We start from the raw sequence: 15,124 nt of genomic DNA on the forward strand, positions 1-15,124 counted from the left end.
AGAACAGGCAGAGGGATGGGTAAGCAGGGAATGCAGCGAAGTGGAATGTGGTGAAGGTAGGATAGGAAGGAAGATGCAATGTGAGGAATAACTGACTGCAAATATGAGTGGAGAGAGGAGGTGAGGATCAGCTGAGAGCAGATGTTTTCTTTTGAAAAAGCTTGAAATCATGCAACCTATTCCTATGGTTTTTTTTTATAAAGCCAAACACAGAAAGCCTTCTTTGTAACTGTCTGAACTGAAAAGTCTGTAGTTTGATTCTTGTTTGCAAGACAGAAAGTTTTAAAAGCACAGAAATGCAAGCTTGTGCAAAATCTGACATGTACAACACTTGAACATTATATTTAATCTTCCTCTGTGATTTCAGTTTTCTTTGTTTACAGGGGCACTGCTCTGTAAACACATACACAACTGGTAGGAAATTTGTAATGATATGTATGACTCAAAATAAAGTAATAAGTACAGAAATTCACACAGGACCAAATGTTGTAGTCCTTATTAGGCACAGTTCTCATAGAGGACAGTGACAGAGCTGTATTTGAATAAACGCAGACTGAGCAAAATGATTTTTTTTTTTTTTTCTTCTCCGAACAGTTCTAGTGCTTAGGGGCACTTGTCAAGGACTGTTCTTCTGGACACTGTACAAACACTGAACAAAAAGGCAAACTCTGCTCTAAAGATCTTATGGTCTACGCACGACAAAGAAGAAATTAAATGGCTACAAGCAGATAGGAGAGTAGAAGCGAATGTTTTTTGAACTGTCTTTAGTGAAGCTGTTAGTATGTTGAATCTAGCATATATAACACAAGTTGATTTTTTAAAAATTACTGTGTTTTTTATAGATCTAAATTCCATCCCCAATAATACAACCATCAATCAGAAAAAGGAGGGGCGACAAAGGAAAATAATTAGGCTGTAGCTTCAATTGTGCTCCAATACAGGTGAAACTGTATTTACAGAGGTTACATTCCTTTCAGTAATGCAACATTTTAGCAATTTACTGACTGATTTTCATACTTCAATTCAAACCGCATTTTTTATGAGCATTCCTGAAGAAAATGGAACCCAAGCCTTATCTTTTGTTGGAACCTGCTGATGGGTTTGCTAAATAGCAAAAGGCAACATGCTAAGCAACATGTACTTAAGTGCATGGTAAAACATTTCATAAGGCAAAGGGATTGGTCTTACATATAAGAAAAGTCATTGCATGAGGCATTAGTCAAGTGAGTTTGCATCTGATTGTTACTTTAAATGAACATGTACCGAGTAAACAATATGATCATAATATGCCCTCGGTTCTTCTGCCTAAAGATACCAGTCAAGCCAAGAGTAGTTTGTCTTCAGTAAATAGTAGATGGTATACTTGAAAAATTCTAGAAATTCTTAGAAATTGTACACCTCTAATTTGCTATTGCATTTTCGTGAATAACCAACTGTGCTTAACGAAATAAATTCTTAAAGACAAAACTGTGTATTCTTAAGTCAAATAATTCAACAACAAGATTTTAGATTACCTTGGATTTTGGCATTATATCTACAAGCCTTGGAGTACTACTCCATAATTGTATCAGAATTCCTCTTCAGTTGTTCCACTTGAAATTATATCTCACATTTTCTCCAAATAACTACTATAAATTAAAAACAGCTCCTCAGAGATGATATTTACTGAAGCTCCAAATCATGGTAATTAAACTTTTACACCACAACACACTACCATGTGTGTTTCCAGATATTATTTTATAGAAACCAAAGGCAGGCTTTGTCATGTTATTTTTCCAATATTTTTAAAGGAAGATGCATATGAAAAGAAGTATAGTTGGGTGGGAAAGGCTTTCCACTCCACAAAAATTCTGGGATCTAAAAAATTTTCCTGTTCCACATAAGGAAGAAATTGAACTCTTTCGAAATTTTCCATGAAGAAAGCCACAGAGGGACCACCCCAGGATAGCTAATAAAGTCGTTGTTAGGACATTTACTTGGGAAATGGGAGACTTAGGGTCAAACTCTTGCCTGACAGATGAGGGGCATTGACCTGAATATTCCTCTTCCTACTGAAACACCCTAATTACAACACATTGGAGCACAGTGATACGAGGTTTGCTGTCTGTTTCTCTCTTTCTCAATTAGACCAGAAGTTTTGAGTTTGGACCAGAAACACCATGTTAACTAAAATTTTGTCAAAACTGATGTTTCTGAAAAAGCTTTGCTTTTAAGAAATTGGCATTTTCCAATGAAACACAGCTGTCCCTGATCAGCTCTTATTTACATTGTAAGCCAGAGGTTTTATGGCCAAGATCTATGGATTACTGCATTATTCACAAGTGGTAAAGCCATGCATAAATTAGGTCTCTAATTCCAATTAAGTGCTAATTCTATGTATTCTGTGAGTTATGTCCTGGACCATAGCACATCCTAAGACAGTATGCCAATAATGCAAAGAGGAATGAAGGTAACTTAAGGTGTATTGTCTTAACATGAGTTTTAGTAAAATAGTACATGTATAACTAGCCAAATTCTGTCTTCTTAGATTTAATGCTAATGATTGAAAACTGGATAGAAATTACTAGAAGTAGGTTTGTGGACAGAAATAGATATTTTTGCTGTCGTTAAACATAGTGTAATATCAGTAGTGGCAAGGTTTTTCCTCAAAGGCTCTCATTTTACCAACTTCTTGTTTCCCTGGCTCTTTGAACTCCTTCCCATTTTAACCTAAAACCTAAAGACCACCTTTCATCCAAGCCAGCTTAAAGCCAGCTCCACGGCAGCATAAGACGTATCTCCCTTTTTAGGGGATGGAGGCTGAGGAAGCAGATCTCTTAATGGGATGCTATATTCACCCACTCTAATGCCAGGAGTCAACCAGAGGCCAACTGCACGTCAACACGGTGCAGTTTTCAGCAGTACTCACTTTCTGAGAGAAATAATTATTTGCCTTTTCGACTGATGTCCTTTGCTGCAAGCATTCCACAAAGTCTTTACTGCATATCTTTTACCGAAATCTTTACTGAAATTTTTACTACATCAAGCCACTTTAAAAAAAAAAACCAAAACAAGTTTAATGAAAGCTGCTCAAGCTATTTTACAGCAGATATTACACTTGATTAATAGGGTTTAAATTAGGGAAAAGTATGTCACAGCCTCAACTCTGAACTTTGTCTCTTAATTTTTTAATGAGTGAACTGTAGTGTCATTTTGAATGAATCGGTATTTTTATTTAAGCACACTGAAAATAAGGTTTAATACAAATACAGATGAATATACTATGCAATGTAATAATCAGTTTGTATTTATTTAGAGCAAGTCTTTTTTGCAGATAGCACTTTGTATAAAATGACTTCTTTTTCCATTCAACATATAATCTATTTAAAGATTAGTTTGACAGCACAAAACTGCAGATATGACAACACACTAAACATTTGTATGCTCTTTTGCATTTTTAAGGTTTTCTCCAAACTACAGCTGATGAGTTTTGCTTTTACTATGCAAGAAAAGATGGTGGTGTATGCTTTCCAGATTTTCCAAGAAAACAAGTGCGAGGGCCAGCTTCTAACTCCCTGGACCACATGGAAGAATATGACAAAGAGGAAGAGATCAGCAGGTTCATAAAGATAAATGCTGTTTAATCTGAAAAAAACCCCTAGCAAAGCCTGTGGTTTTCACAGTGAAACAGCTCAGTGTGTGCTTATGCTCAGCAGCTGTGTTTTCCAGATGTTACTTTCTTTTGCTGCTGCTAGTGTATGTCAAAAGAGAAAGTTACAACGGCTTCAGTATTTCAGTACCAGTTGATGTTCGCGTTGCTGAAAAGGTGTTAGAACACCAGTTTGATCTGCCCTGTGGATCTTGGTTATGGTCCACCCTACGGATCAGACCTAGTTCTAGGAAGCCATTTCTGTCTGAATTTAATATCACTAATATTACAGTAAATCTATTAGTTAAATATTTATTTCATGATTTTCAATTTACTTCATTCATTTCATTGAAAATAATTAAATCAGATTGTCCCATCATAAGTAATTATTTTTAAATGGGTTTTAGAAACCAGATTTTGTCAAATTGCTGGAATTTACTGTGTTTATTGTACAGTAGAAATTTTGTATTTATAAATGGTTTTATCTTTTTTTTTACCAATTTTTTTCTCTCCTATTTTTTCTACATTTGAGATCTAAGATTAATTAATTTACTCTTTCTTGTAAACAAACCAAATTTTGCTTAAGTGAAGTTCAGATTGATTGTCAGTATTATCTGCTTGCATACATTCAACGAAATAACTTATTCTGGATTGTACAACTGTGTTTTTAATATCACTGCAGAGCAATAATTTTCTCTTTTAGGGACATTGTTGTGTCATGGTTATGAGAAAAAAAGAAATTTCTCACAATGTTTTAAATTTTTTTTAGAAAACACAAGCACAACTGCTTCTGTATTCAGGAGGTTGTGAGTGGACTAAGGCAGCCTGTTGGAGCAGTACATTGTGGGGATGGATCCCATCGCCTCTTCATTCTTGAGAAAGAAGGATATGTGAAGATTTTGAGTCCTGAAGGAGACATACTCAAGGAACCTTTTTTGGATATACACAAGCTTGTTCAAAGTGGAATAAAGGTTGGATTTTTTTACTTATCTCTATCTGTTTATATTTTAGCCTGTACATGGGGATAAAGGGAAGAAATGTTTTTCAGGAATTATTTTATTTTAAATAATAAAAAAGAAGAGTAATGACAACAGACACTACAGTTCTATCTGGCAAAGAAGTAAAAACCTCCTCATTTCAGGAAGGGAAAACATAGCGACTTATAACTGTAATCACATTTTTCTCTTTACCTTCAATTTTTCCTCACTTTAAGTTCAGAAGAAACTATCTAGCACCAGCAACACACAGCATTATGTTTGTATTTTCATCCTATGGGCTCATTTCTGTCCCACTGTGATTCCAGTGACAGCAAGTTTGGCTCATGGCTTTCCCTGGCCTGTGGGTGCCCCAAGAGCCAGACCTGGGAGTGCTCGGGGACCCCTGGGAGAGGGGCAGTGGTGCTCACTCCCTCGTGGCTCAACCTCAAATGCTGCCCTTGGTGGGAGGCTGCTTTAAAACGGCATGTATTTGAGATGCACATAAAAAGTGAGTGACCCTCTAAATTCAGACATGCAGACAGGTTGGTGCAACAGCTTGCATTGTGTTTAATGGGAACACTTTCATGATCAGGGGAGTGAATGGTGAACGGGCAATGATGGGAATACATTGGAGGGTGGAGGTAATAAATTACATCTAGGTATAGGGTAAGTATTACTGGAAAACTCCTAAGTCTGTTGGGGGGTATTTTACTTTGGAAATATCTTAAGTGTTGCTCTGTGTTGATTTCTTGTCACATTTTAGAGTGGTAATGCAAGTAAAATCCAGATATATAAAGCAAATCTAAATTGTAATCAGGTTTTGCCTAGAACAGCGAGGACTGTATATCATAAAGCCTTCATAGCTAAAGATATATTGACATACTCTTGACAGAGTAATCTCAAATTAAAAAAAAAATGACAAACTATATTGATTTAAAAGGCATAGCACATGCTGTTTTTTCAAACTTGTATAGATATATGTTGTATGCAGTAAAAAAAAAAAAAAAGATTATGCAGCTGTAGTTGAATGAAAGGTAATTTAAACTGATGCCTCTGAAAAGTGTTTTAGACAGCTGTTCCAATAAGATATTTTTAATGTTGATAGAGTAAAATAGAGTAAAATAGTGGTGGTTTATTTTCTCTTCTTCTTCTAATGTAAGAGGAAATTTGGGACTGATTAAATAGTTACATTGTCACAAAGCAGCAAATCTGTTTCATGATGATTTTCCAAAGAATACACTTAAAATTATCATGAGGTTGATATAACCAAGAAACAGAAATGACATATTTCCTTCATTAAAATAATCCTGGACTTTAGTTCTGATCTCACTAACATAATTTCACTCATCACAGCACTGGCAGTCAGATAAGGAGGAAAACAATACACAAAAACAGAGGAAGGGAGGTGACTGCATTGTATAGGAGTCAGCCATGATACCCTCCTACAAAGACGCTGGTTTGTTCCTCTAATGGAACTAATGGTCCCTGTGTTGATGAAATTCATTTGGAACCCCTAACATGGCTGTGAGTGAGCTTGCAGGGCTTCTCCACTGGTCCTGCTAACCTGAGCACATAAATAGGATTATCTGGAGTTGCTCCTTGTTGGTCAGTCCTGTGAAGGTCTGTGGATATAAATGGAAAGTAAGAAGAGTGGTACAACCTGATGCATATGTTTTATTGGTCCATTGGCTTTTAATGTTCATTGAAGTCATTGAGGTTTCTGCTTGAAAATTGTTGCTGCAGTGAAATCTACTGACAGTTATATGGTTTAATTTTAAGGAGTTCAAATGAAAGAGAAGAAGTGATAATTTTACATCCTGATAGTATCTCAGATGGAATTAGCACAAGCACGTAGAAGTATTTCATAACAGAGAGAGATGCCATGAATGGATGATGGTAGCTTGTGCTTCCTGGAGGCCCTGCTCAAGAGAAAATTAGATGCAGGATTCCTGAAGATTTTAAATTTAAAGAAAAAAAAAGCTCTGAAGAGCTTAAGAAGCATTTTTATGAAGCATTTTTTCTCTGCACATCTCCCAATTTCTAATCCTCTTTGACAGCACAGTTAGCAGGAATGCTTTTCTGTTCTTCTATTTTTCAACTTAGTTGTTGGAAGTCATGAATGTATCTTAATGAAGAACTTGCTAATTGCATATCTGTGGCCCTCTCCAATGTATTTTATGTCAAACTGGCCACATAAGTATTGTAATATGTGCGGATGGATTGGGCACTTGGCCAAGTCCCTTCTTGTCACTCTTAGCCTTTTCTTCTCTATCTCAAGAATGTGGTGAAAAGAAGGAAGCTGTGCACCTCAGTCTTGCCCCAAAGTTGAGTAAGGACATGAGTGAGACATGCACCTGTAACTCTGATCTAGGACACACCCCTGGGCTCAACTATTTAGGAATATCTAGCCCAGTGTAGTGGAGAAAATATTGATTCCATCACCTGTGCCCACTAATATTACAAAGTACCCTGCGCATGTGGCATGTACGTAGAAGAAAAGAATAAGCATTTACCAGAAAAAAAACCCTAAAAGTCTGTTTCCTTGTTCTGGTGATTTACTGCTCCATTATGTTGTGGTGAAGAGATTTGTTAGTTACAGGGCAACATTTTACAGCTGCTCCTTTGAAGTTATGCAGCAAAGACAATTTTAAAATGAAAATATTAGTACCCATTTTTTCTTTCAGACTGATTTTCACTATCACTATTTTCCTTTTGTTTTAAACTATTGCCAAGTAGAAGAGAGGCAGAAAGTTTTAATGAGAAGCAATTGAACTGATAACAGTAATTCTTTGATTTCACTGGTGTTTAAGGAGACCTTAATCAATTATCAAGACAAAATAGTCCTGATGTACCTGAATCTACTGTTTAAAAGTTAAGCAAAATAATTAAATCCTTTAAAAGTATTGGGCAAATATTATTTTATCCCATAATGCACTCAGTAGGAAAAAAAAAGGATCAAAATATTCTAAATAGTTGAATTTAATGATTTCTTGAGATGTAGCAGTGCTGAATATGTTATTATTCCAAGATCAGTCACCTTGTACTCAAGACTGCATCTAACTTACAGAAAAATGCTGAATGCTCTAGTAGTTCTCCAGATTTCCTTACTCTTGTGGCTGTATTTTATCTTATTAACTGTACTATTTCCTAAGATTTGGAAACCTTTAGCAAACACTATAAAATGTAGTAGTACAACCTATTACATCAATTCTCACTCACTCTCTTGTCTCTTGAGCCCAATAACATCTATTGGGCTAAAATATATTGGTCTAAAACATATTGTTCATAAGGAAAGGCATCAAGGTATGATTTGGCAACAACAAAAAAAGGAAGAACCTGCCACTTCTCTTGGGAGTTAAATGGTATAATCACCTTTCAAAATACTTTCTGAAAAGCTAAGTAGCTCTAGGGTTGCAACTGTTTGTCCTCAAATCATTTTTGCAGTCCTTCCCTAAAATCATTCAACTTTCCCAACATCCTTTTAAGATGAAGGACCTCAGAACTGTACAAAGTAGCCAAGTTTACATCTTACTACTGCCAATGGTCAAATCCAGTCCCTGTAGTTACATGGTCGTTTTCTGCTTATAAATCCACTGACTGAATTAGCTCTTTAGATATGGAAATTGAGGCTGGGCTTCACATTCAGTTGCTTGCCACCTCTCGTCCTTAAGTTATTTTCAGTTTATCGCTATTGTTTTTGATTGCGACCAAGCTCAGGTGTAGCTCTGGTGTGTATCTGCTAACTACAGGGTGATAAATTGCGCAGCCAGCGAGAATGGCTGCGTTCTGTTGCACTTTGTCTCACACAGTGCCTAGAGTAGAAACTTCTACAAAATGGGAATCCTGAAAACTGCTGTTATGGAATTACCACTTGTACTTGTGTAGAGATCTTTTTTTTTTTCTTTTTTTTTCTCTCTTTTTTTTTTTTTATCTTTTTAATTAGTAATAAAATGTTCTCAGTAGATTTCCTGGGAACACTGTGATAAAAGGCAAAGCCTCTGAGGAAGGAAAGGGCAGGGCAGGGGAGGGAAGGGAAAAGGGACAGAAAATCTCAATGAAATGGTATTGGAGATCACTGTTAAGAATATGTGAGTTAGACTCCTTGACATCCTTCACCTTCTTTTCTACTATAAGACTATGTTTTTCCTTGTCAGAAACAAATTTTAAGATAAACTTGCCCCAAATCCTAAGCCATAATCACCTTTTAATTTCATCTTACTTTCAAATTAATCAGTAAGACTAGTTTTATTTTTTTAATTCCCAAATTTTTTAAATGCTTTATTCCTATATAATTCATTGTAAATATTTTAACAGACAATTGTCTTTACATTGAAAAAAATACAGAAATATCTGACAACAGCTTTTTTAAGTGTATGCTCAGCAAATTTCCAAGTAATAGGCTTAAGAAGAGTTAAAAGTTAGATATTTTCCTTACTATATGTTGGTTAGGTTTCGTATCAGAGCACAAGTACTTTCAGTCCTGCAAAGTCTTATTCATGAGTGATCCAGTGATTCAGATATGCATCTTCTGTGATGCCATGAAGACTGCTGTGGAACATACGCAGTAGACCCATTTTCATAGAATCATAAAATAGTTAGAGTTGGAAGGGACCCTTAAAGGTCGTCTGGTCTAAATCCCCTCCACAGAGCAGGGACATCTCCAACCAGATCAGGTTGCTCAAAGCCCTGTCCAACCCAACCTTGAATATTTCCAGGGATGGGGCATCCACCACCTCTCTGGGCAACCTGTTCCAGCATTTCACCACCCTCACTGTATAAATTTTTTTCCTTAAGTCCAGTCTGAATCTACCTCCCTCTATTTTAAAACCATTACCCCTCATCCTGTCACAACAAGCCCTGCTAAAGAGTTCCTCCTCATCTTTCTTACAAGCCCTCTTTAGGTACTAGAAGGCTGCTATAAGGTCTCCTCAGAGTCTTCTCTTCTCCAGGCTGAACCCATAACAATTTGTATATTCAGTGCAAGACTATGAAAGTAGACTGTCAGGTATTAAATGTGCCAATTGTGCTGCTATGAGCCAATTATTCCAGAGCTTTTCAGGGTCAAATGAGCACCTTGTCACCATAGGCACCTTTTTGCAGGAATGCAGGATTAGTAGTGAAACTTCTACAATGCCTTCATGTTTGTATCATGACATAATATTTAATCGCATGAATATATATTACTCAGATCATTCAATATAAACTACAAATTAAAAATTTGAAAAAATACCATTACCTCCAGCACTGGCACAGCATGTTTCAAGGAGCTTGTAATAGGTTGTACAGCCTTTGCAGTGAGGAGTGCTGCTACAGAAAACTACAACAAACCAGTGATAAAACCTATTTAAAACTTACTGTGTGAATAGAATCAGATTGTTTGTGTTATTTGCTGAATTGTATGCTCAGTTTTATCATTGATAAAACTTCTCACATATTCCTCTTGACAGTGGATATGTGCATCATGTTGATGTACAGACCTGAGTTAACACATACACTGTCCATCAATACCCACAATTCACACAGTTCATGCTAATCCTTCCATCCATTCTTATGTGGATGAGGGTGAAAGCAATGAACCTTTCTTGAACTTCTTTGTCTTGACATCACAGAGCAAGCTGGGCTCTCCTCCACTAAGCACTAGTTTATATTCTCAGTAAAGGTTATCTTCTGCTCTCTGCTCCCTAGAAATCCAAACTTATAGCGGCTACTAAATTTGTGACCAATTAGTCCCAAACAGGGATTTATTTTGATACACAGAGAGAAAGGGGAGCAGTGGAAGGAGGTACTTCTCTCCAGCTTTTAGGACTGGAAGGAGAATTGGAAGATCCTATCAAGATTTCTTCCTTCTTCAACCTAACAGACCTGCAACTCTTCAGAGTTACTCAGAAACATTGTCGATGAAAACTCTGAAAAGTAAAGCCTCTTTGTTCTACCAGAGCAAGCTCCCATCTGTCTATAAGGAACAGGGATAGTCCTCTAAAATAACAATGTAGAATATAGAATATAAAATAGAATACAGAATATAAATTTTATATTTGTTTATAGAATATAAATATGATATGTATCTTAACAGTGTTAAGATCTAATTTTCATTTCATTCCAAAATTAATTCCACCGAATTTAAGTGCAAATTCTATTTGCCGTCTTGCTCCTGTACTTCCAAAACTAATTAAAAGGTTAAGTCCATTTAAGATATGTGCCTAGGCCCAGGCAGAGTGGTAAGGGAAATAAAATGATTGGCATGTAACTGTGATATGTTTTGGGGTACTCTTTGGTGTCCTGGAACTCCTCTTTCACAGTTTGAAAGGGGAGACTGTAGGATGTCTTTGGTGAGAAGCTGAAATGCTACGTTGTCTATGTTGTTGCAAAAATGACAAGGCAACCAATATCCACCTCAGCTTCCCACTGGAGACTGCAGAGAGGCAAGTGATGAAGACTGTTCTTCAGCAGAGGACTTACACGTGAAGTCATGTGGGGACACAGGACTTGGGGGTTTCTCACTCATTCAAGAGGTCAGAAGAGCTGCAGTGAGGCTTATAGCACAACAGACGTCATTTCTGAGGCCACACCTCACCTGTGACCTGCCCACCAGGAATCACAATTAATCGGTTTTAAATGTCTTGACATTATTGGGACAGAAAACCAGGAAAGAAAGAATATTTAAGGTGTACAAATGGCCAAATGTGAAACTACAGGACATTTTAAAGAAAAACCAAGTAAATGTCCTTGTTTATAATGACATTAACGAAATAGACACAATGCACACAGCACAACAGCCTGCATGAGAATTCAGCCTTCTTCATGAAAAGGACAGTTTTCTTCTTTACTAGTGATAAGTTCTTTTGGATTTTTGAGAAGGTGATAATACTTCTGTGAGGACTTAATATACTTCAACTATTCAGAAACTGCAAAATACAACCACTGTTTTAACCGAGGACTATACAATGACAGTGAAATGTGCCTGGATTTCCCATTAACTATTTGCAGATTTTGGTTCTAATCCTAAAAGGGGCACAACAGTCCTTGGAAAGAGGCTCTGTCTTACCACCGTATAGCTCTGCTGCTTGCACAGAAACTAAAGATCCTTACAGTTCTGAAAAGCATGTGCCAAAAGCTCTAGAGACCTCTATTTCTGTGTGAGAGACTGCAGTAGACAACCAAACCCAAGCTAGCAATCGTGGAACAGTGCAGTGACTCTCAGGTTGTAAGCTGACCAGATGAAGAATTGCCAGTTTATTCTAAGGAAATTTGAATCAACAAAACATAATCTTTTCTGTTGATTTTGGGTAGCGTGTCTTAGATTTGAGGAGCTGAGAGGGGAAAGAAGATAATACTTTATCATTTTACATGCACATGTGTAGATTTTAATGTTCTGTGTTTCCTTGAGAGGAATCCCATGGTGCCAATTAACCTAACTTATTCCAAAACAATCCTCTGTTTGGAAAGAATAATTTTCATTGTGGGTGTTCCATGAAATTGTATGCCTCATACCCTGTTATTACTGAGATGTGTGCAGTGCAATTGAGAATGCCAGTTTCTTTTCCATGCACTGTATAGATTATAGCTGTATCCCACACACAGTGCTAGATAATCCCTACTTTAATTTAGTTATGTGTACAAATCCTTTTTGAGCATTTAGCTGTTTTAAAAATGTAGAAATCCATCATCTTCTGAAAAGGCATTTGTTAAAACCAAAAGCTGAATTTAGAAGTGATCAAAACCAATGAATAACATGATAATTATCTAATTAAAAGGAAATTATTCTGTTTGCTGAAATATAACAGGCAGATCCTGATATCCAACAAAAAATGGCAAAGAAGGAATAAAGTTACGCAGAAAATTCCATGGTTTTTAGCCAACACAGTTTCAACCACATGTTTTTCTTTAATGGGAGGAGGTTTAACAGTCCACTAAGGCTCCAAGATTCATCATCCCTTCAAGCTTTTGGATACCCCCAAAATCTGTAATGAGGTCCTAGAATACCTCAGGGAACTCGTGAAGTACTGGAGCTCTCAAAAACAGTACCGTGTCCTTGAGACTTCTTCTGTGTACTGTCCTGTTCATCACAGCTATATGATTCCCTCTGGTGTTATATCCCTTGTACTATGCCATACAGAAAATGGGTCATATCTTTCTATTGGAAGAGATTAAAAATGGAATAATATATATACTTTCATAGTTAATACTGCCCAACTGCTGTTCCTATACAGACTTCCCACAGATGCCACAGAACAATTTTCCTCTATATCCTCTTACACACATTCTCTCACAAGCTCTTAAGTCCTATTCCTTAGACAGGATCAGCAAGTTGGATTGAGGGAAGAACACTTCCTTCAATGGAGCACTGGTATATTATCATGTTTTCCACCCATTTTATCCCCTTTGCAGTTAAAATTGCACAAATGATCTGTCCCTAATTTAATGGTTTATATATAATTTTAGTTTTAAAAACCAGTCAGAACTAATTTTTCCCATTACTGAAAAAAAACCCCTCCAAAAGATGAAACCACTTAGTAGCTGACACTTATTTTTGTTCACTGTCAGTGTCTGCCTGCATTCTCATATTGCTGGAATTTTTAAAGAAATTATTCCATAAATCTCAATAAAGTAATATTCTCTCTTAGATTTAATTTGGAAAATGGAATATACAATCTGTGGGAGAGAGGTCTGCAAAATACTTTCAACCATTTGTTTTTAATTTACAGCAGATACTTTTTAAAACCTTGATCTATCTTCACTGGCATTGAATCGCAATCCCTACAGCTGAATTGCAACAACTTTAATTTATGTAATAATCATTATTTTTATGCTAACTGAATGCCTTGAAAAGAAATAAAAGAGGGAGTAAATCACCAAAAACTTTTATATTTTTGACATTCCTAAAAATTCTGTGAATCTCTATCAGCTAGATTCCCAATCACTGTAACAGCCAGAGACAACTTAACAGAAGTGGTAGTAGATGAATGGATCTGAGTCATGCTGTAGTGTGAAGCAGAAGATTATTTATTTTTTTTAATATCGAACTACATAAGGAAAGTACTTACTTGAACTTGAAATATCCATATCACTTTTTTTAATTGTGATCAGTTTTCATAAGGAACCACATTAGAAGGAAGTTAGCTCCTCTCAGGACATCATTTCAAGCTCTTCCTTAAAGACAATATATACCTTTTATTAAAAAAATGAATGCTTAATTGTGACTAATGAATGTAAAATAATGTTGTACACCTCATAGGAACCTAGTTGAAGATGTGGCTAAGCACTATTGACTCTCCTTTTCAACTATCAGACAATGTTTAAGTATGTAAATGCATGCACTAAGTCTTGAACACTTTAAAGATCTAGTGAAATAACTAGAATTTCAGATTAGAAGAAAGGCAATGCAAAATGTTGGCAGCTTTCATTTTCCTTCCCACAATTGCCTTACAGGATATGGCAGGACAATATTATCAGGACACTATTGCTACAGTGATTTTTTGAGGGAAAGAGCAAGAAGTCAGTGGTCTCATCTAACCAGCATGTGTGTGCATGCGTAAATAAGTCAGTAAGATCAAATAAATCTTAACAAGCCACCTCTGAGATTACTCAAATTTGTTCTTACAGTTACTTACAGATCACAGCCCTGCCAAATACCATGAAGTTCCAAATGTCATGTCAAATGTTTGAAGTAACAGACAAATCCAAAAGTAGAGAATATTAAGGAACTGCCTAATGGAAACTAGCCTTTGTCAGGTTTTACTCCCTCACTGGGACAAATCAAAACTATTTCACAGCCAGTATCCAAAGGTCCGTGGGGCTGGGAAGGGCACAGATAAAATTGGATCAAATTCTTTATTTACAAATGCTTGGTAAAAAATGTGTAATCAATTAGTTAATTTAAAAGTAATTTCAGTTCTTGAAGCAGAACCATTCAAAATTGTGTTTTTGCTGTAGTTTAATGAGTCAGTATTTTGCAACTTGCAACATTTTGCACTTCTAGTAGAGATATATTCTCCTTACAAATTGTATGGACCTTTTAACAATTTTGCCTTTGAAATAGTATGCTAAACATGCATGTGGCACAAATAACAAAAGGAACATAGTTCAACACAATTCACATAATCCTCTATTTTCCATAAAATTTATATACATTTTATCAATGGCTATACATTTTATTATATTTGACTATCTGCATAAATATTTCAACTTCTAGGAGTAAGTATTCTAATGAAAAAACAGTGGCAAATGACTAAGGGAAATGAACTTAATTAGCTGCTTACTGACTAGTAACTTCTGAAATCACTTTATACGAATGGTCAGAAAAAGCCCGAAACAAAATGCATGAAAGAAACTACTACTCTACTCTCAATCTGAGCACTGCAAAAATTATCTTTTAATAAGGCCTGAGAATTCCCACCTTTGTTCAATAAAACAAAAATGTACCTTCAACAACCAGTGAGCAGTTTAGAAGGTGAATTGAAACATAATGAATTAGAATCCTTAGTAGTGAATTTGATTTCTTTGATTTTCTTAAGTGCTG

General features: G+C 36.1%; 1 protein-coding gene across 1 annotated transcript in view; it reads left to right on the plus strand.

Moving 5' to 3' along the window:
* HHIP (hedgehog interacting protein) overlaps nucleotides 1-15,124 on the plus strand; it is a 74,547-nt gene that overhangs the window by 15,117 nt on the left and 44,306 nt on the right. The window contains exons 3-4 of the mRNA XM_086747413.1: nucleotides 3,442-3,598; nucleotides 4,398-4,599. Coding sequence (XP_086603539.1) covers nucleotides 3,442-3,598; nucleotides 4,398-4,599 — 359 coding nt within the window. The remainder of the gene's footprint in view (nucleotides 1-3,441; nucleotides 3,599-4,397; nucleotides 4,600-15,124) is intronic.

The sequence above is a fragment of the Chlamydotis macqueenii genome, chromosome 4 (genome assembly GCF_036417535.1).
Source record: "Chlamydotis macqueenii isolate bChlMac1 chromosome 4, bChlMac1.mat, whole genome shotgun sequence".
Lineage (NCBI taxonomy): Eukaryota > Metazoa > Chordata > Aves > Otidiformes > Otididae > Chlamydotis > Chlamydotis macqueenii.